The following is a 23,956-nucleotide window of genomic DNA, read 5'->3' on the forward strand; positions in this document are numbered from 1 at the left end:
AAAAAAAAAAAAAAAAAAAAAAAAAAAAAAAAAAAAAAAAAAAAAAAAATAAGGATTTTTTTTTAACTGAACCTCTTTTTCTTTATCATATATAATAATATTAAAAAGAGGGCCAGCCCCGTGGCTCACTCGGGAAATTGTGGTGCTGATAACACCAAGGCCATGGGTTTGGATCCCAGATAGGGATGGCCGGTTAGCTCACTGGATGAGTGTGGTGCTGACAACACCAAGGATTAAGATCTCCTTACCGTCATCTTTTGAAATAATAATAATAATAATAATAATATTAAAAAGAATTCTTCAATAATATCTCATACCCATTTCATGACTGACTTTCCAGTCTTGTCTCAGAATGTATTTTTAGTTTTGTTCAAGGCTGTATCTTTTTGTTCCAAATTGTGATACATCTTGCCTGATAAAGTTAATGTTATATGTATTATGCAAATCTAAACATAACATATCTTTTTAAGAGGTTCCCACTATGTTTTTATGATTATCCACCAAAATCCTTAAAACTGTACAATATCTTGCATGCTTTGGCCCTTACCCTAATCAAGACCTAAGATATAACTAAGACCTCTCCTAGCCCCATAATAATCCAAAATTTTTTTAATGATTAGATCACTGCAATGAGAGATGATGAATTAAAAGAATCAAGAATGTACACTTGGCTAAAGGTAATGAAAAATCAACCCACTGAATGAACCTTGACTGAATACTGAATTGAAAGGAGAAAAACTACTTATAAAAGACATTATTGGCACAATTGGGAAAACATGAACCTGCAATTACTATTAGTGTTAGAAATGTGTTTATCTAGGAGAATGTCCTTATTTTTAGGAGATGCATACTGAACTTTCAAATGATTCAGAAAAAAAAAAGTACATGTTGCATGAATAGATTATTTACACACGTGTGTACAAGATAAAGAGATAGGCACACAGAGTAAATGTGCCAAAATATTAACAACTGGTAAATCCAGATGAAGGTTAGGCAGGTGTTCATTGTATGATCCTTCTAACTATTCTGTAAGTTTGAACATTTTTAAAATAAAGAGTGGACTAAAAACTTTGCTTTTCTCCACTAGTATCTTTGACTTTTTACTGACAGAACTGATGGTTGTAAATAAAACTTTAAAAATTAAGATCCAAGGGACTGGCCAGTGAGTTCATTTGGGACAGCATGGTGCTGGTAATGCAGGTTCAGATCCCCAAACGGGCCAGCTGCCAAAAAAAAGGTCCAAAAGCAAACTCCCATTTCCCAAAAATAAAATGTGCTATGCTAACAGTTTTTCCAGACTTTTTAATAAATATCCCTTTTGACATACGCAATATCATAGTATACATTCTAATTATATTCTGTAATCTATTTTTTCTTTCACTTATATCATGGACATCACCCACATCAATTGAAATCTACATCCTCATTCTTTTATGAAAAGTAGAATAGTGCAGTGACTTAGAGCAGAATATTTATATTTGCTACAATTTTATTTAAACTTTCTGTAAAGGACCAGATAGCAAATTTTTTTTTAGTTTTACAGGCCATACAGTCCCTGTTATAACTACTAAACTCTGCTGCTGTAGCAAAAAAAAAAAAAAGCAGCCACAGATAACATGTAAATGAATGAGCATGGCCGTGCTCCATTAAAACTTTATTTATGGACACTAAAATTTTGCATAATTTTCATGTGTCATGAAATTATCATTTTTCTTAAGTTTCAGAAATGTAAAAACGTAGTTCACAGGTAGAAATGATGACATAATTTGTGGAGTCTAGTGCAAAAAACAACAAAAAGTGGGGCCTCCTGTAAAAATTAAGAATTTCAAAATAGTGACAGCAGTACATTAAATCAAGCACAGGGCCCTTTTCTCAGGGTGGGTCCCTGTGTGATTTCACAGGGTGCATGCCCATGAGGCATGCAGGCCATAGTTTGCCAACTCCTGGCTTAGATTCTACTTAAGATGGTTCAAGATTCAGAGCCAAATTGACCAAGTTCAAATCACTCCACCACCACCAAACAGCTCTGTGTCTTCTTTGTGCTTTAGTTTACTCATCACTAGAATGGCGATAATAATATTATGTACCTCACAGGGTTGTTGTGAGGAGTGAATAATCTAATATATATAAAGTACTTAGAGTGGTCCTAGTATATATTAAACATTTTGTATGTGTTAGCATTTTACATTTTAATAACTAAACAGTAGTCTACTTAGCCAACATACTACATTATTTTTCACAACTTTTTCTATGCTCTAATAAGCTAATGCTCTGATAAATATCCTTGTTCATATAATTTTGCATGCTTGCCTACTATTCCTTAGAAGATATTCCGCAATGTAAAAATGCCAATCAAAATATATGTATTTTCTAATTCTGAAATATTTAACTGCTCTGTCATTCAAAGTAGCAGAGCTTTTTAGCTGTACCAAACTACTCTTCCCAATAGTATGAAGACTATTTCCCTATACTTTCCAGCACTGGGAACTTTTAAAATTGTCAATTTGACAGACAAAAATAGCTTGCCTTAATTTGAAATATACTAATTTTATTGCATCTTAGTAATTTTCCTCATCATGACTTCCAAGGCACTTTTGGACATAATGCGTAGCAGATTTTATTTTCCAAAGACGGCAACACATGGTCACCTGCAACGTGACTTGCCACTCCCCAATCAAGATGTGTACTCTATTTCTCTACCCTCCTTGAATCTGGGTGGCCCCTGTGACTACTCTAACAGAACAGAGTAAAACTGATGCTGTGTCTTTTCCAGACAAAGCCCTTAACTGGCCTGGTAGCTTCTGACTCTTAGAAACGAGCAGCTATGGAAGTGCAACCACCCTAAAACTAATATGCTGTGAGAAGACCCAGGCACACAGAAAGGCCCTGAATGAGATGCCATGTAAAGAGAGGACAGAAAAACCCAGGAGTGCCAGGATGTCAGACATGTGAATGAAGAAACCATGCTGGAAACAGATCTTCCAGCATCGGCCATCCCAGCTGCAGTTATGAATCAGTTATGGACGGATCAGAGATGAACAATCCAGCCAAGCCCTTTCTAAACTACTGACTCATGAATCATAAGCAAAAAAAAAAAAATGGCTGTTTTAAGTTGCTAAATTTTAGGGGCTGTTCAGTTATCTCAATTGATTACAGCATGGTGCTGATAACACAAAGGTCCATGGCTCAATCTCTGTACCAGCCAGCTACTTAAAAAAAAAAAAAGTTACTAAATTTTAGGTTGTTTTGTTATACAGCAATAGATAACCAGAACATGATTTAAAGTAAACACTGATTTTCAGAATTATAGATCTCCAAATCAACATGTGCTTCAAAGTTCACTTTAGAAAAATACACTTATTCCAAGGATTTGGGGATTGCTAAAAGCATCTTAGGAACAACTCTTTTTAAATTACTTAAGGAGCCATAGATACATTTTTTTCACATATCTCATTCTGATTAAGGTGGTCCAGGAACAATAGTTTGAAAGAGACTATCTTAGATTTTCTAAGCAGACAGTCAACTAAAACTTATTAGGAGTTTATCAAGGTAACAGGATATGAGGCACATTTTTTTCCTATACAACTGCAACTAGCATCAATTCTCTGAATAGTTCCGTCTGTCAAAATGTTTGTGAAATTAAACATAATATTTCCTTAGAGATCCCAAATATAAATATTCTGGTAGCTTAGAAACAGACTAGTCAGAGTCTCTCAAGAATTATGACAACTACCCAGGAGGACTTAAAGATTTTGGATTCATTTAATTACTACATTGTAAAAGAAAATTTAAATAAGCCCTAGCAGCTGTCGTATATTACTTACAGTTCTGTAATTCATCAATTGTACAATAACAGAAAAATTCCTAAAGTAAAAATTATAGTATGTTATATGAAAATGGAAAATTATATGACTATTTTAATAAAGTAGTTTTTGGCAGTGAAAACCTATAGCCTATCTATTGCATATAAGAACTTGTGATAAAGAGTTAAGGAATACAAAGACACTGGTAGTCTTCGTCTCCAAAAGTTTACAATCTAGAAGGGAATATAGGATGGTATCATATCAGTTCGTAAGGTAAATTACAAAATGCTACACAAAAGTGCCAGTCCTACGGAGCAGCTCCACTTGGTTGTCTACTAGTAAAACACAGAACTTGATTTTACCCTCAAAACCTGTTCTTCCTTTGGCTTCCTCTTATCACTAAACAGTACCTCTATTCACCCAGTTGCTAAAGCCAAACATGTCATTTTTTTATTCTTCTCATTCCCTATAAACAATTGAACAATTCTTGTCGCTTCTACCACAAAAGTTTTCTTGTCTATCTTCCAAGTCATCTCTTGCCTGACCTATCCTGATAACTTGTTTCCTGCAATGGCTTCCTACCTGGTATCTCCGCATCTACTCCTCCCCACTACAATCCATTTTCTGAACAGTAGTCAAAATGTTATAAAAATAAAAACTTCATCGTTTCTTACCACTGCTAAAAGCTTTCTAATGGCTTCCTACTGCACTAACCATAATATCCAAATTCCTTACTATGGATGACTTATAGGGCCTAACATTATCTGATCCCTGACTATCTCTGACCTTATCTCTTACTTCTTCATCTTGCTCACACTGTTCCAGCCACTGGCCTCTTTCTACTCCCTGGAGATCAAGCTCCTTCCTACCTTGGGCCTTTGATCTATAAGCCTCTCCCCCACTCCACCCCCACGACCTCCATCTACCCACCTGCTTCCTACCCATGGTTCCAGTGATCAAACTTGGCATTGCCAACAGGGTGATAACCAAACGTCATGGGCCTCCTGGTGGAGATACTACATCACTATCTATGGGTATTTTTGCCAAAAATGTTTAAACTGAATCTGTCCTGAGGAAACAATCAGACAAATTCAGAATGTAGGACATTCTACAAGATAACCAGTCCATAATCTTCAAAAAAAAATAGTATCATGAGATTGTTAGGTATCGAATTATCAATAATCCAGGAAAGTGGGGGATCAACACACCCAAAACATGAATAAGCAGTAAGCGTTATGCCATAACATCTTGATAGAACATATTATGCACTCAATTTTTTTTAAATCATAAAACCTTTTCCTAGTTATACTGAAAATGTATAATATACTATTAAATAAAAATAGCAGAGCTACCAAAAACTTGCACTATGATTATAAAACGGTAATAGGTAAACTAATGAACACTGACTAGATCTTTGGCAAAATTGCAACCCAGTTTGAGCTGAGACTTTTGAGGATGTTGGGATGGGGTAAGTATATTTTGCATGTGGGACAGAGGTAAATCTTTGGGAGCCAGAGTATGAACTATGGTAGACAAAATAATTGCCCTTTGTTGACATCCTTGTGGATATCAACATCCTAATTCCCAGAACCTGTGAATGTGTTAGCATACAAGGTTAAGGGGAATTAAAGCAGCAGATGAAATTAAGGTTGCTATTACCTAACTCTGAGATGGGGAGATTATCCTGGAATTATCTGGGTGGGCCCAACATTACCACACATTATCAGGGTACATTATCAGTAAAAGACGGGGACAGAAAAGACAGTGTCATAGACATTGCTGGCTTTGAAGATGGAAGGGGGACCATGAGCCAAAGAATGTAGGCAGCCCTTTCAAACTGGAAAAGGCAAAAAATTAAAAAGATAAAAATATAAGGGATTCTCCCCCAGACTTTTCAGAAAAGAATGCAGCCCTGCCAACACCTTGATTTTAGCCCAATGAGACCTGTATTAAAACTCTGACCTCCAAAATTATAAGATAATACAGTTGTGCTGCTTTAGGCCACTAAGTTTGGGATAATTTGCTACAACAGCAATCAAACTAATAAAGCTCATTCTGAGACTGAACTAAGATAATCATCTGCTATTCTATCTATCTTCCAGAGAGGAAAACAACATCATCCAGAGCATTTACAATTTTTCATATACAATGTGCAGTATTAAATCAAAAACTGGGCCCGGCAAAAGACAGAATTAAATTTAAAAAAAAAAAAAAAAAGCAAGAAACGGATGAAAACTTGGCAATTTTGAAAGAACCAGAATTTATAAAAAATAAAATCAAATGAAATTTTCAAAACTGACAAATACAACAGCAAAAGGTGAGCTTAATAAATATAGATCAATAGAAAATATTCTATTTCTCCATGAAGCATAAAGTTTCAGAAGAGAAAAGAGACATGTGAGTCACAGCAAAAAGCTCTAACATGTGTAATTGAGTCCCAGAGGAGCGAAGAAAGTGAAGCAGAGGCAATATCTGAAGAGATAACATCCAGAAATTTTCCAAACTCCTTACATTGAAGAAGCCCTACAAACCAAAAACAGGATGAATACAACAGAAATCACACCTACACACATATCACAGTAAAACTGCTGAAAACCAGTCAAAGAAAAAAATCTTAAAAGCAGCCAGAGGAAAAAAAGACACATTACCCTCAAAAGAGCAACAGTAAGATTAACACACTTTAATATAAATGATAAAGATGTAAACCAAAAAACATACAGGCTATGAAATAACACCGTGCTTTTTAAAGAAAAAAAAAAAAAAAAGAAAAGCCAACAGTGTTCTATACCTTGGGAAAACAACCTCCAAACATCAAAGAAAAACAAAGGCATTTTCAAAAAAAATTGAGGTGGCTCTTAGCTAACAGACAAGCCCCCCAAAAATAACAACAAAAGTCTTCCAATTAAATGATAAATGTACTAGAAGGTACCTTAATTTGTTTTATTCATAAAAAGTGTTATCTGAAAACCAACAAAATTTAGTATCCTTACTATTATTCAAATACTTTGATTCAAAAATTCAAAAGAATGAATTTTTAACTTAATATAAAGCTCCTCAATAAGCAGAAAACTAAAATCAAAGTAAAACATGCCAGCAAGTTAAAGCCATTTAAAAGAAAAAGATCAACAGGAAAAGTTAAGTTTACATAAAAATAAACACATTTCTGGCAAAAACTACAAAAATCAAAATGGTTAGTCACATCAAGTTTTTGCATAATTTGGATGAGTCAATAAGAACAGTATACACACTGCTCACATTTTGTCTAATGTGACTCTAAAATACATGCAGATAAAGTTAAATCCTCATATTAATCATCTTAGTGCCCACTCTCCACTGCCTTCCTTCAATTAAACCATTTTGCCATGTTTTACACTTCAACACTGGACTATATTTCTTTAAACAATGAAAAATTTTGTATTTAAATTTGAGTAGTTCTATAACATTACAGAAAACATAAAAACTTTAAATAGAGAAACTGACTCTATTTCAATGAAGAATCTTGACTTATTGCAAAGTGCTACAAGATTATATAATTAAGTCAACCTCTTTTGCGAGATTTTCAATATTTCTGAAATAAGAATAGTAATAACATTTATTACCCAAATCTTTCTAGAGTTTTTAACTCACATTGCTTCTCATCTGCCTAACCTCCAGATCCTTCTAAGTACAATTCAGTGGAAACAGACTTTATGTAATTTCAAATAACATACATATTTCTTCACAATAGGTCTCTTCCATGACCTCTCAGTTCACTTATCCTTCACTCTGACATCATTTCAGAGTTAAATTTTTAAGGCACTGTGTCCTCAGTCTTTTTTCTCCTCTTCTACTTTTGTTCATTCTACCTTATTAAACACTCCATAAAATCTACAGATGGCCCCTTTTTAAAGACCTTTACCACTCTCCTTCTACAAAGTCACCTCTGTCCGTCTTCTTTTACTGTTTCATCATCCACAACATGGATGATTTTCATATTTACAAGTGTATGCCTAACTTCTATCTTATTTCCTTCATAGGTTCTAAGACGCTCCCAACCAACAGTTCATTTCCACATGGTAACGTCAGCATCCTTAACTAAACCTTCCAAGCTTCTCTTCGAGGATACAAGAGAAAGAGAAAGGGGAATTAACAATATTAAGTGGGTACTCCATACCAAGTTCTGTGAAAAGCATTTTGAATTCTCAGTGAGATAGAATTGTTCTCATTCACTGAGCCTGGGAGGAAGCAAGAAACCTTCCCATGGTCTCACAACTCTAAGTGGAAAAGATGGGAGTCAAATTGCTATTCTCCAGTGCCCATATACTTGGTCCATATTCACTATCCTAAAGGAGGGTTCTCCAGTATAAATCATGTTTTGCCTATAGGCAGCAGAGAAACTTCCATTTAAACACTGCAGATTGAATACACCCATTTAACAAGGCAAGCAACAAAGCAAGCCCAGGGTCCTGAGGCAGGACCAAAAACCACCCCCTCCACCCACAACCAGGCAAGCAACAGAGTATGTCCGGGGCCCTGAGGCAGGGGTCCTGAGGCAGCGGCCGAAGGCTGCCCTCGCTATCTCACAACCAGGCAAGGAGCACACTGAAAACACCACTTCTACGCAGGTGGCCCGCCACAGCCACGACCATAGCCATGGCTGCCGCAAAAGCAGCTGCACACCACAGCAGTAGCCACAGCCACCATGAAGGTGGCCCACGAGACACTCGACTGCGTTGACACGAGGAGAGTCACCAGTGGAGACCAGAAAAAGAAGAGGACATCTATTTTTATCTCAAAGTACTCTCTAATTTCCCTGTGATTTTTCTTTTTACGCATTGCTTATTTAGGAGAGTGCTATTTAGTTTCCACACATCTGTGAGTTTTCTAAATTTCCTTCTGTTAGGGTGGTCAGAGAAAACATCTTCTACAATTGTAGTCCTTTTAAATGTATTAAGACTTGTATTATGGGGAAAAAAAAGAATGAAAAAAAATACACCCATTATCTACATATTTTCCAGAAATCCAATTTAAATGACCAAAAAAAATTTTTTTTTTAAAGCATTATCCAGGGTTTGATCCCTGTACCAGCCAGCCACCACAAACAAAACAAAACAAAAGAAAAAGCATTAGCATGGTCTGAGAACACCAAGGTTAAGGGTTTGGACAACAAGCCAGCTCCCCCCCCCCCCCCCCCCCCCCCCCCCCCCCCCCCCCCCCCCCCCCCCCCCCCCCCCCCCCCCCCCCCCCCCCCCCCCCCCCCCCCCCCCCCCCCCCCCCCCCCCCCCCCCCCCCCCCCCCCCCCCCCCCCCCCCCCCCCCCCCCCCCCCCCCCCCCCCCCCCCCCCCCCCCCCCCCCCCCCCCCCCCCCCCCCCCCCCCCCCCCCCCCCCCCCCCCCCCCCCCCCCCCCCCCCCCCCCCCCCCCCCCCCCCCCCCCCCCCCCCCCCCCCCCCCCCCCCCCCCCCCCCCCCCCCCCCCCCCCCCCCCCCCCCCCCACACAATTCTGGAAACTAAAAGGCAGATAAAAGAACAGTAATTCACTTAGACCAGAGAAAGCCAAAACCTAAGTTTGCAAAGTGCACTGGTAAAGCCATTTGGAAGCGAGAAGATTCACAACACACAATCCCAGGATGGTTAGAAGCATGAAGACATCATATGTCTCAAAATGGGGGTGGGTAGAGCAAAAACAGGAGGATTGATTGAAATCCTATAATTATACAGAGCAATTAGACAGCTCGGATCCTTACTCCACTCCTCCATCTTGACATGACCACCCCATCCCCATCCTGACAAAAGATGGGAGCTTTATTTTCTGTACAGGTTTACATAATAAAAAGTAAAAGTCAGAGAAAAACTCCCTGTGCAAGAGAAACTCCAGTGAGAACTCCCTATTCCACAGCCCCCTTCCCTAGCTCAGCTTCTAGAAAGCAGATATTCAGTCTTATATCCACCAGACAGAAAATAGTTCTTTGAGGACATCTGTCAGGTAAACAAGAGAAAAGACCTAAAGATACTGATATTTGGGAGTGGCCCCATGAAAATATTGCCCTTAGTGAAACCCACCTGTCAACAAGCCATACCCACCAAGTAGACCACACTTCCAAAAACCTTTTAAGTGCCTCATTCTTTCATGTAAACAGAGAGCCAAGGATCAACAGAAACACTTAAGGAAAACTTCTGAAAGAAAATCAGAAACCAAAACAAAAAAAGAAAAAAGAAAATAACTTGGACGAAAGAGAAATAATTCAGAAAAAAAATTTTTTAAACTATGACAAGTTTCCTCAAAGACATAAGGAAAGCTCTTAAAGAATGTGTTAATATTAAAAAGAAATATTCAAGGGCTGGCCAGTTAGCTCAGTTGGTCAGAGCACGGTGTTATAACACCAAATGTTCGGATCCCCACATCAGCCAACTGCCATAAAAAAATATAAAAAAATTTTTTAAAAGAATACTTTTTTTTGGCAGCTGGCCAGTACGGAGACCTAAAACAAACCCTTGGTATTATAGCACTGTGCTCTAACCAGCTGACTTATCTGGCCAGCTCAAAAAGAAAGAAAGAAAAAAAGAAAGCAATATTCAGAGAATAAAAAAGAGCTCTTGGGAATTAGGTTTAGAAAATAAGATGGATATATTACACAGAAAGTAGAACAAAAAGACAAAGAAATAGAAAAAGGGAGAAAAATATGGAGGATTAATTTAAAACAGAAACAAAAACATAATCAAAATTCCAGGGGGCAAAAAATAACAGAAAAAAAAACAGAGGGAAAGAAATTTTTAAAGAGACAATATAAGATTCCCCAGAACTGAAAGACATTCATTTTCAGATTGAAAGAAAGGTGTCCAAGACAATGAATATAAAAGACCCACAAGGAAGTACATCATTATGAAATATCAGTAATCCAAAAAGAAAAAAAAATCTATAAAGCCTTCAGGGGCAATAAATGAATTAAGATATCAAAGTAGCAGCACACATCAACAGCAACACTGAAAACCAAAAGACAATGGGGTAATGCCTTCAAATTCTGAGAGAAAATGGTTTCAACATTCCTAGAGATAGAAAGTTTAAAAAAAAAAAGGAAAGAAAGAAAAGAGCATCTTTCACAATAAGGCAACAGAAACTGTGCTCTGCCAAAACAAGTTAACAGAAAAGACAACATGAAAATGAAGACAAACCACATCCAATATAGGAAAGACAGAAGGAATCCCCATATCAAAAGTGAAGAGAATAGTTGCAAAATATATATCTGACATATGTATCCATGTATCCATAATACATAAAGAATTTAAACAATTCAAAAATAGAAAGACAACACAAGTTTTTTTAATGGGCAAAAGATTTAAACAGATTCTCCATGAAGGATGATATTCAAATGGCCAAAGAGCACTTTTTAAAGTGTTCAACACCATTAGTTATAAGGGAAATTCAAAATTAAACCACACTGACACTTCTGATTTCTGATCTAGAACATAAGGTGCTTGGAAGTTGCCACTCTATCCTAACAACAGGGAAAAAGATGAACAAACTGAAAAATAAACAATTTTTCTTAGATCCCTCAGAAAAGTGAGGTCACAGGGCTAATAAGCACTGCCCCCAAAATCAGAAAATCACAACTTACTGGAGAAGAAACCCACAAGCAGAAACCTCCCCAGGAACCAGTGCTGGGATAGAAAAATCCAAATTGTAATCAACAAATTGCTAGAGGCTCAGTGTGTACAATTCTGAGAGTTAAAAACTTCAGGGGGTTTATGACCAGGGACTGGTTACGGGGTAGGGTTGAGGGGCTCACATTTTGTAAGTTTTACCTCCAGGAGTTCTACCAGTTCCTCACAGTGATTTGCAGAAAAATCCCCTCATGCTTCTGGCAAAGGGAAGGAAAAAAGAACCATTTTAAAACACACCAGAGCCTTCTATTGTTAACAAGGCCTGCCCTTAGGAGAAACTATTTTACCAGAGCCTAACCTGCTGGGGTTTGATCAGAGCCTAACCTACTTGGGGGAAGGTAATTCACAACTCCAGCCCCCTCCAGCCATCCTGTCCTACCTAAGGGGAGAAAAGAAAAAGTGAGAAGCACTTGTGAAGTTCATAGTTCAGGGGCAGAGATTCACCAAAAGACTGAGATCTAATCATAGTATGGGACACTTCTCCCACACTTTACCACTACATTACTAAAGGCCTATTTGCTGCAGTTCATCATGTCCCTCTTTCAACAAAAAATTACAAGGCATATTAAAATACAAAAAACATAATTTGAAGAGACAACAGCCATCATAACCAGAGTCAAAAACGGCAGGAATGTTGGAATTATCAGACCAGGGATATTAAAAAAACTATTATTGATAAACTAAGGGTTCTAAGGAAAAAAGTAGACAACATATGAGAAAAGAAGGATAATGTAATCAGAAAGACAGAAATTCTAGGACTCAAAAAGAAGTGCTAGAGACCAAAAACACTATAACAAATGAAGAATGCTTTTGATGGGCTAATTAATAGACTGGACATGGCTGAGGAAAGAATCCCTGAGCCTGAGTACAGGACAATAGCAACTTTCAAAACTAAAAAGCAAAGAGAAAAAAAGACTATAAAAACAGAACAGACTATCCAAGAACTGTGTGACAAATACTCAAGGTATAAAATACACATAATTAGAATACCAGAAGGAGAAGAGAAAAACAAACAGAAGCAATATTTGAAGAAATGATGAATGAGAATATCCCCCACATTAATGTCAGACTCCAAAATACAGATACAGGAAGTGCAGAGAACATCGAGCAGAATAATGCAAAAAAAAAAAGATTACACCTAGGCATATCATACTCAATCTTCAGGAAATCAAAGATAAAGAAAAACTCTTGAAGAAAGCCAGAGAACAAACACCCCTTACCTATAGAGGAGCAAAGATAAGAATTACATCTGACCTCTCCAGAAACCACGCAAGCAAGAAGAGAGTGGAGTGAAATATTTAAAGCATTGAGGAAAAAAAAAAAAACAACACCAATGTAGAATTCTGTACCCTGCAAAATTATCCTTCAAAAGTTTAGGAAATTTGTTGCCAAGAGTTGTTAAAAGAAATGTTACTACATTTCTGCCTTGCAAGAAATGTTAAAAGTTCAGAGGAAAGGAAAATCATACAGGTCAGAAACTTGGATCTACATAAAGAAAGGAAAAGCATCAAAGAATGAATACATGAAAGTAAAATTAAAAGTTTATTTTTCTTATTCTTAATTGATCTAACAGATAACTTCAAAATAATAATAGCAACAATGCTATTATACACATACACACATATACTAGGGGTCTTCAAAAAGTTCATGGAAAGATTCATATTATCTTTTTTTTTTTCTCGTGGCTAGCCAGTACGGGGATCTGAACCCTTGACGTTGATGTTATAACACCACATTCTAACCAACTGAGCTAACCAGCCAGCCCCCATACTATATTTTAATTCTATTTTTCCATGAGCTTTTTGAAGTACCCTCGTGTGTGTGTGTTTGTGTGTGTGGGTGTGTTTGTGTGTGTGTATAATGCATAAGTGAAATGAATGACAGCAATGATACAAGGGACAGGAGGGAGGAATTATATGTTTGTCAAAGCTCATAGAATGTACAACTCCAAAAGTGAACCCTAATGTAAACTATGGACTTTAGGTGACAATGATGGATCAATGTATGTTCATCTAATTTAACAAATGTTCCACTCTGGTATAGGATGTTCATAGTGGAGGATGGGAAATACATATGAACTCTCTGTACTTTCCTCCTCAATTTTGCTGTGAATCTAAAACTGCAATGAAAAATAAAATCTATTAATTAAAAACACATACCCATAACACACTGAGATACATTCCACACCCACACAATGGGTGAAATCAAAAAGTGACATCACCAAACATTGGTGAGGATGTGAGGCAACAGGACCCCTCAAATATTGTTGGCAGATATATAAACAGCACAATCACTTCAGAATAATGCTTGGCAGTTTCTCATAAAGTTAAACATACATTTACCCTTTGACACAGCAATTGAACTCCTAGGTATTTATCGTGAAAGAAATGAAAACCTACAATAACAAAAGGGGTTGTACAAAAATGTTCATAACTTTATTTACAATAGCCAAACAATGGAAAAAATCTATCATCAACAGGAGAATGAAGAAACATGATATATTCACAAAGACATACTACTTAGCAATAACAATGAACTACTGATACACAGAATAACATAGAAGACTCTCACAGACAAAATGCTTAGCAAAAGTAGCAAAATACTAAGAATAATAATTACTTGCTATAAAAACAACTGCAAGATTCTATTTATAATGTTCTCCAACAGGGAAAATTAATCTAAGATTTAAAAGAAATCAGAACAGTTGTCTTTCGGTGGTGGGGGGAGCATTCTGGGGAAATGGAAAATACTCTATAGGGTACTTACAAAAAGTTCGTGGAAAAATAGAATTAAAAGATAATATACAAGGTCAAAGGTTCAGATCCCCATACTGGCCAGCAGCAAAAAAATAATAATAATAATTCTTATTATAATTACATACAATAAATAAATAAAACAAATCTTTCCATGAACTTTTTGAAGTACCCTCTTATATGGTGACAGAGGTGCAGGTTACACACAGTGTACAATTGTGCATTTCAATGTAAGTTTTGTAGCAAAAAAAAAACTATGAATAATAATAATGGGGGGGCAGACAGTGAGTAGAAATATAGAAGAAACAAGAATGGCATAATGTGATATTTGTTTAAGCTAGGTAATGAGGGGTGATTAATATTATTTCATTTAATTTGTATATAGTTGAAATTTTCAATAAGCAAAACAAAACAAAAAATGTTTTTAAGTACAGCAGGCCAGGAGAGCAACCAGTTCAGGTTAGAGAGGAAGATAAAATAGTATGAAAATAGGTCCAAAATGTGGCTGGCTGGTTAGCTCAGCTGGTTAGAGTGTGGTGCCAATAACACTAAGGTCTTGGTTTCGATCCTTGTTACCGGCCAGCTGCCCAAAAATAAATAAATAAATAAAAATGAAAGAAATAGGTCCAAAAGGATGACATGGATGACTGCCAAATAAAGTTCTCTGCTGGATGATTTGTTTCTTCCAAGATGATTACAGGGATTTCTGGTCTACAGTCAGATTATGGGGATGGGAATTCACTCATTAGGGAAGAGACAGGGTCCTCTAAAATGATAAAGGACACAAAATAAACCCTACTTAAGCTAAGAAACTTATTTAATGGATATTTGATGATATTAAGGAATCGTCACTTTTTTCTGATGTGATAGTGGTGTGTAGTTATGTAATTTTTTTAAGCCTTTAACTTTTTAAAGACAAACATGTATACAGTGATGGAATTATATACTGTTTGAGATTGCTTCAAAATCACATGGGAAAATGGGGGGAATGGTTTAAAGATCACCAGGCAGTGATAACTGTTCAGGCAGGGTAAAGGAATATGGGGGCTCAATATATTCCTTCCATTTATGCATTTGATTGTAAATGTTCTGTGCTTCAAATCTTTTTCAATAACTGCTATATTGAGATATAGTTCACAACATAAAATTCACCATTTTTTTTTAATTCAATACTCTATATTAAAAATAAAACCACTACAGAGTGGCAGACTTGAGGGTCTGGGACACTCACCAGAGATTGGAAATAGCAGTTGTGACTGAGCTGATGCCTTGTGGGGGAACCATGGCAGGGCCTGGGACAGGGGAAGGAGTGAGTTAAAAGGCCAGTACCCCCATACAGACCACCTCCTCAGCCCCTGCCTCCCGGGGACCCCACTGTACCCCATGGTACTCAGCCTCTACATCTGAGTCACTCATTTCCCCATCAGAAAAGTAGCCATCAGTCTCAGTGTCAAAGAGTAGGCTGACCTTTGGCCTGTTGGCCACAGTAGGAGGTAGTCCTATCCCAGCATCAGGCCTGTAACCTGGCAAAAATTCACCATTTTTTTTTTTTTTTTTTTTTTTTCCTTTTTTAGACTGGCCACACCCCGCTCCGCCAGTGAGCGCACCGGCCAGCCCTATACAGGATCCGACCATGCGGAGGGAGCCGCCCTCTCCCGAGCGCGCCACGGGATCGGCCCAAAAATTCACCATTTTTTTTTTTTTTTGTCCTTTTTGAGACTGGCCACACCGCGCTCAGCCAGTGAGCGCACCGGCCATCCCTATACAGGATCCGAACATGCGGAGGGAGCCGCACTCTCCCGAGCGCGCCACGGGATCGGCCCAAAAATTCACCATTTTTAAATATACAATTTAGTGGGGTTTAGTATATTCAGAGTTCTACAATCATTACCATCTAACCCCAGAAAATCTTAATCACTCTAAAAAGAAACTCCATGCCCATTGCAGTCACTCCCCATTTTCCCTTCCTCCAACCCCTGGAAACCACTATTTTCTGTCTTTATGGATTTGCCTATTCTGGACATTTCATACAAATGAAATTATATGTGTCTTTTGTGTCTGGCTTATTTCATTTAGCATAATATTTTCAAGGTTCACCCATATTATAATATGTATCAGTACTTCATTCCTTTTTAAAACTGAATAATATTCCATTGTATGAATATTCCACATTTTATTTATCCATTCATCCATTCATGGACATTTGGACTGTCTTACTTTTCGGCTATGAATAATGCTCTTACAAACATTCATGAACAAAGTTCTGTGTGTACATATATTTTTCAATTCTCTTGCATACATACCTAGGAGTAGAATTCCTAGGACATATGGTAACTGCATGTTTAACTTTTTAGGAACTTTCAAAGTGTTTTCCAAAGTGGCTGCACCATTTTACATTCCCACAAGCAATGTATGAGGGTTCCAATAGCTCCACTCTTGCCAATACTGACTGTCTTTTCCGGTATAGCCCTCCTAGCATGTAGGATGTGTAGTATCTCATCGTGGTTTTTATTTGCATTGCTGACTAATAATGTTAAGATTATTTTCATGTGCTTACTGACCACTTGCACACGTTCTTTGGAGAAATATTTCCTCAAATAACTTAGCCCATTTTTTAATTGGATTATTGCCCTTTTATCAAGCTGTAGAGTTCTTTATACTCTCTGGATATAAACCCCTTGCTGGATATGATTTGCAAATATTTTCTTCCATTTTGTGGATTGTCTTTTCATGTTCTCGATGTGCCCTTTGAAGAACTGAAGTTTTTCATTTTAATAAAATTTAATCTATCTTTTCTTTGGTTGCTTGTACTTCTAGGCATCATATCTAAGAACCCATTGCCTAGTTCAAGGTCACATCAAGATTTCATCCTATGTTTTCTTCTAAGAGTTTATAATTTTAGGTCTTACATTAAGACCTGTGATCCATTTTGAGTTAATTTTTGCCTATGGCATGAGTAGGGGTCCAACTTCATACTCTTGTATGTGGATATACAATTGCCCTAGCACCAATTGTTTAAAAGAGTATTCTTTCTCCCACTGAATTGTTCAGGAACCTCTGTCAAAAACTGGTTCACCATAAATGTAAGGATTTGTTTCTGGATTCTCAATTCTATTTCACTGGTCTGTATGTCTATCCTTATTCCAGTACCACACTATCTTCATTACAATCACTTTGTAGTAAGTTTTGAAATTGGAAAGTGAATCCTCCTACTTTGTTCTTTTTCAAGATTGTTTTGGCTATTCTGAGTTACTTACATTTCCATCTGAATTTTAGGATCAAATTTCTTCAAAAAAACAAGCTGGAATTTTGATCAGGACTGTGTTAATTTTGTGCATCAATTTGGTGAGTATTGCTGTCCTGACAATATTAAGCCTTCTGATCCATGAATATGGAATGTCTTTCCATTTATTTAAGTCTTTGACTTCTTTCAATGGTGTTAGGCAGTTTTCAGTGTACAGTCTTGTACTCCTTTGGTCAGAGAACATTTTGTATGATTTCAACCCTTTTAAATTTATTGAGGCTTGTTTAATGGCCTAACATATAGCCTATGCTGGAGAACATTTCATGTATACAAAAAGAAGGTGAATTCTGATGTTGTTGTGTGAAGTGTATAAATGACTACTAAGTCTTGTTGGTTTATAGTGTTGTTCACATCTTCTATTTCCTTACTGATCTTTGCCTAGTTGTTCTACCCATTATTGGATATAGAGTATGTATTTCTCCAACTATAATTGTTCAATTGTCTATTTCTGTCTTCATCAGTTTTTGTTTCATGTATCTTAGGGCTCTGCTAAGTGCATATATAATTATTATGTCTTCCTTTTAGACTGACTCACCATATTTTTTTCTAGTAATTTTTGTCTTAAAATCTATTTTTCCTAGAATTAGCATAGTCATTTCAGATCTTTTGGGTACTGTTTGCATGGTTTATTTTTTTACTTTCAACTCATTTGTGTCTTTGTTTTTTGTTTTTTGGGTTTTTTTTTTTGTCTTTTTCCGTGTCCGGCAACAGATCGCAACCCTCAGTGTTGCCCCCGTACCGGACCGGGGACCGGCAACGGGATTGCAACCCTCGGTGTTGCTCCCGCACCTCGCTCAGCCAGTGAGCAGGAACCGGTCCGTATGTGGGATCCAAACCCTCGGGCGGGAGCGCCGCTGCGCTTCCCAAGCGGTGCACTTATCCAGTGCGCCACCGGGCCGGCCCCTCATTTGTGTCTTTGAATCTAAAGTATGTCTCTTTGGCCGGCCCATGGCTCACTCGGGAGAGTGTGGTGCTGATAACACCAAGGCCACGGGTTCTTTTAAAAAAATAAATTTAAAAAAATAAAGTATGTCCCTTGTAAATAGCATATAGTTGGATCATCATTGAAATTTCACATAATAATAGGGCCGGCCCATGGCTCACTTGGGAGAGTGTGGTGCTGATAACACCAAGGCCATGGGTTCGGATCCTATATATAGGGATGGCCAGTTAGCTCACTGGCTGAATGTGGTGCTGACAACACCAAGCCAAGGGTTAAGATCCCCTTACCGGTCATCATTTTTTTTTAAAGAAGAAATTTTACATAATAAAAAGTCTTAAATAAACAAGGTTGTCTTCTGAAATTGAACAAACTACTGCAAAGACTAAAATATTTAAGAATAGCCAATAAATTTTTTTTAAATATTAAGAGGAAATTTGTTCCACCAGATATCACAAAAAGATGTGTGTGTGTGTGTGTGTGTGTGTGTGTGTGTGTGTGTGTTTAAATCAATAGGGAAAGGATGGATTAATCAAAGGTGTTAGGACAAGTGGCTTCCATTATGAAGAAAATAAAACTAGATGATTTCTTACACTCAAAACTAAACCCCAGTTGTATAACAAAACCAAAAATTACTATAAAATGATAGAAAAATATCATATACTAATGGAATGGGGAAGACATTTTTAGGTAATAAACAAAAATCAGTTTTTAAATTTCTGTATGAGGGGCAACCAGTTAGCTCAGTTGGTTAGAATGTGGTGCTGATAACACCATGGTCCAGGGCTCAATCACTGTCCCAGCCAACCGTCCACCTTATTTTTGATATATAAGGTGCCAGTAGTTAAAAGTTTATCTGTTCTGAACATGGAAGGTAAAGTAAGTGACAAAGCAGCCAGAATTGGCACCACCTTGATGGAAAATCATAACCAAAGTGTATACAGTCACTTTTTATTCCAATGTCTTTCACTTATTAAAAGCTTTCACCCTAAAACATCTTTCTTTAAAGATTCTATTCTAAGTTATTGAACAAGGATTATGCCTGAAATAGAATCCATATAAAGTTAAAACCTTCAGGATGGTGCACAACAGACACAGTTTTTTATTTTTTTTTAAAGTATCAGATACTTTAAGTTTGAAAGCTTACTAATGCCAATATTTTTATATTTGAACACCACTCAGGGTAAAAATCGTTCAAAATTCAGAAAGATTAAAGTCAATTTTTTTTTTATTATTTCAGGCAAAATATTCACTTCCTGAATGAACCAGAATATGTTTAAATAAAGGAAAAGCACAACTTTTATTAAAATTTTACAAAATTTTAAAGAGCAACTACATACAACTATATACAATTTAGGACCCAAACAAATTCAAACTTCAACAAATTTACGTCAAAATGTAAAATTTCCAGTCAAAAAAAAAAAAAATACACTCAAACACATTTACATTCTTGTAGATTTTTAAATGTACAAGATTTGACCTTTAGGCTGATTTTAGACTGGTGTTTAAAACACTAAAAAGAACCCAAAATTACACAATGATTGTGCCCTCCAATCTGAAAACGTAAAACAAAAAAATGTTCACTGGAATGTAAAAGTAACCACTGGCTTTATTCAAATTACTAAAGACAATGTTGCAACTGCAACATCCTTCTCTCCCTATTTCAGCCAGCCCCCTCCTATTTTCCTCATCCATTTAGTAACCGGCAAATGAATGTTAAAGCTTGAACAGTGGTGAAATTTTTCTTAGCAAGATCTGCCTTTTGCATTAATTCTACAGCACCAAAGGCAGTTGTGTGAATAAGCCAGACTCATTTGCCATAGATTCATTTGTCAAGAAAAATAAAAATAGCAATTAATTTAAAGACACCACAGTAGATAAGGACACTACAAGTGCAACTAGCTGCATAGCTATCAAAAAACAAGCCCAGCCCTCACAAATTTTCTATTTTGATGAGTTTCAATATATCACTCATAACATGCACAAATACTCCTAAAAGTCTTATACATACAGCATGTGAATAAAGACTTCTAAAATACTTTTTTCGAATGCTATCCAAATCTACATAGTAATAAGGTTATAGAAAAACTATAAAAATTAGGAATGTGAAAAATGAGACTTCTGTTTCTTGGCATTCTTCCCTCTATTGCAAATCTAATCTAGTACCAAAAGTGTATGCAAGATGTTACAGTTCTTGAAATCTTGGTATCTCTTCCCAATTTGCCCCTGATAATAACTGGAATACTGGACACAACTCTTGAAAAATCTCTATTATCTTAATTTAAATGGAATAAATATTAAATTCAGGTTTAACAAAAGTCCACTATAATATTCCATACAACTTAATCACTATCTTTCCCTCTTATTTTATATTCAATGATTCCTTTATGTCAAAAACAAAGACATCATGTGGTTTGTGAGCAACACCAGTGGCTAGAAGTATTTCCAAATCACTTCTCAACTTTTTTTTTTAAATCAAATTTAAAATGTGCGACAAAGGGAGCACAAAGCTACATTCTCTAAGAGAAAAATGCTATGATTACTTTATTTAAAAATAAATAACTGAATCATATTAATAAAAAGTTCACAAGAAGCAGGACTTTCTAAGGTACACTTTAAAAATTACTTCATTTGTCACACCGTCCTGGAAACTAACCTGTAAGGCTGTCGTACACAATCTCTTTGTGTCTCCTGAGTCCTTCAATTCATTCAGAACATAAACGTTTCAAAAACTCGTAGCAACAACAGCAATCGCACCAGGTGCAGTTTTTAAGCAATAGCTCTAAGCACCAAATGAAATTAACACCCCTCCAAAAATGAAAGGTCAAAGACAAAAAGTGTTTTTAAATTTTCTCTAAAAGTAGTTAAGTTCCTTAAATTTACAATTATTTTCCTTTCTTTTCATGAAAGAAGAGTGGGAAATCAAATTAACAGTGACAAAGATGAGAACAGTTAGTTGCCAGGCAGAGGATGCAAGAATTTACAATCCAGTCTTGGCAGAGAGATCACCCGGCACATACACAGTAATTTTCAGAGGAACCTTTCAAGAAATGTCACTGTCTAACGGAAGTTTAAGGCCTTATATTTTTACGGCCTAAGGCCATCCCTGTAAATACACTGTAAAATACAATCTAGAAAAAAAATCCATCCTCCCGAACAATCCGAGAGTTTCCTACATGCTGGAAAAAGAAAGAGCACGTACTCTGGACACCCTCAGGCCTGCCGCCTCTCACATGGAAGGAAGGGCAGCCCATGTGAATAGGAGTGCCATCACGTCAGTTTAAGTGACAGATCCACTGGGAGCATCTGACTGTGATCCGGGGCCCTCCGGGGCTGAGGCAGCTGGAAGAGGAACATAAGTGCAATCTTCAGGGCCCTCCTACTTCCGTTCTCAAAAGAGAAATGCACTCTTTCTCCTCCTCCTCACCCCTCAGCCCAGAACCTCCCGACAGCCGTGCCCCTTTAAAGAACTTAAGTGGAAAGAAAAGCAGATAGTCACGTACTACGCTCGATGGAATGCTGTTGGTCAAAGCACCCCCACCCCGACTCCCGTACAAATCAACCGCCAGGGCCTTCCTGAGAGTCCCTCTGGCAGAGGACACAAGAAGCACAAGTCGACGTCCCAATTCGCCCCCTATTCTTTCCTCCTCCGGGTAAAGGGAGCGGAAAAACGCAAAGAGGAACTAAGAGAACTGCAAAAGGATGCCCTGAAAGCTCCTTCAAAGAGGGGGTGGGGAGGGGGTGGAAACCGAGAAGGAGCGGAAGGAAGGGGAAAGGAAGAGTAGCAAGAAGAGGAAGGGGCGAGAGCGCGCGCCCGCAAAGGGGACGAACTTCAGGATCGCGGCTGCACCCCACTGCCTCCTGGTGGGAGCGGGAGCGCCCGGCCTGCGGGCCGCTCCGCCCCGGGCAAAGGGCGAGGAAAAGGGGGTGAGGAGGCGACGTCCACCTCCGGCCGTGCCCCTCGGGAAGGGTCGGTCAGGGGCTGCAGTGCCCTCGCAGGGTCGGAAGCGGCGGCAAGGGCCGCTCACCCCGTCGGAAGGCGCGAACTGCGGGGCCCTCCCTCCGTTTCGCCCGGGCGGCTCTCACGCCCCCACCGCCGGGACAGGCAGCTCGGGGGTGACGCTGGCCTGGCGGCCGTGCAGGTTACCTGAAGCGGGGCGAGTCCTTCAGACACTCCTCGAAATCCACAGTCATCTTCATCCTGCTTCTGCCTCGCCTGGCAGAGCCGAGGGGGCCGCGGAAGCTGCGACGCTGGGGACCCAGACGGCTACAGCGGGCGCACGGCCGCGACTAGCGCTGCGCGGAGCTGCGGAGGGTGTCTCACCCGCTGGTCATAGCAGCCTCGAAGACAGAGACGGCTGGTCAGGCCCCAGCCCAGCCCCTCTTCCTCCCGCCCCTAGCAAAGCGCAAGCTTCAGGGAAACGACCGGGGAGTGACCACCGCGACTAGCCAGCCACGAAATCGGCGGTCGATGGGCGGGGCTTCCTGCAGTACCGCCCACGGACGCTCGGGCAACGCGCCTGAGCGACGGCAACTCTAGCCAATGAGCATCGCGAGCGGGGCATCTCCAAGGGCCAACCGGGCTGGGCGGGCGTCGTTAGGGGAGACGCACCGGTTGCTAGGAGGCCGGCTTCTGAGGCTTCTTGGGAAGGAAATCACGTGACTACGCGCGTGGTTCCCTCCCAGCCTCCGCCTCTTCTGCTTCCCGGTCCCTCCCCGCTGAGCTGCCAGCGCAGAGGAGCCGCCTCTTGCAGGTCTGAGGAAGTAGATTTGCTTTTTAAAGCAGCTTTGGCACAAATCTGAAAGATTAGGGGCAGAAATTATAAAAGAAAGAGATGAGATAGACTGAACCACCGCCTCCTTTCGTTTAGAGAAACCGAGGCCAGGAGAGGAACGAGGGTAACGTTAACGATAAAATTGATCTTTCACTTAGTTGCATCGCCTCATAATTTGGAAATTGCTCCACGAACATCTTTTCATATAGCTAGAGATCACTTCCCGTAGGAGCTGGCATTTGGGATGGGCATCGAAAGATCAGAAGGATTTAAACAGGTATGAGAGGCAGGGCGTTTCATGTTGAGGAACTGCTCTCAAAACCGCAGAAGGCATTCCTCCTTACTGACACTTTTCTCCCAGTAGTTTTCTCCTGTTCAATGATAATAAGGTTCTGGAACACCATGCTCATGATACTCCACCTTGCAACACCTGCTCCCTGATCCACAATTTTTTTAGGGGTACTTTAAGATATTCATCATATGATCGTCGCAATAATCCTAAAAGGCAGGTACTTACCCTAATCCTTGAGTTTTTTTTTTTTCCTTTTGTCTTTTTCCGTGTCCGGCAACGGATCGCAACCCTCAGTGTCGCCCCCGTACCGGACCTGGACCAGCACCGGGATCGCAACCCTCGGCGTTGCTCCCGCGCCTCGCTCAGCCAGTGAGCGGGAACCGGTCTGTATGTGGGATCCGAACCCTCGGCGGGAGCGCCGCCGCACTTCCCAAGCGGCGCACTATAGCAG

At 38.8% G+C, this 23,956-nt stretch overlaps 1 protein-coding gene across 2 annotated transcripts in view; it reads right to left on the bottom strand.

Moving 5' to 3' along the window:
* ACAP2 (ArfGAP with coiled-coil, ankyrin repeat and PH domains 2) overlaps positions 1-22,805 on the bottom strand; it is a 139,975-nt gene extending 117,170 nt beyond the window's left edge. For both annotated transcript variants that reach the window (XM_008568140.1, XM_008568137.1), the window contains exon 1: positions 22,586-22,805. In XM_008568140.1, coding sequence (XP_008566362.1) covers positions 22,586-22,638 — 53 coding nt within the window. In that variant the 5' untranslated portion in view covers positions 22,639-22,805. The remainder of the gene's footprint in view (positions 1-22,585) is intronic.
* Positions 22,806-23,956: the final 1,151 nt, after the last annotated feature.

Source organism: Galeopterus variegatus, unplaced genomic scaffold, assembly GCF_000696425.1.
Source record: "Galeopterus variegatus unplaced genomic scaffold, G_variegatus-3.0.2 Scaffold380, whole genome shotgun sequence".
NCBI lineage: Eukaryota > Metazoa > Chordata > Mammalia > Dermoptera > Cynocephalidae > Galeopterus > Galeopterus variegatus.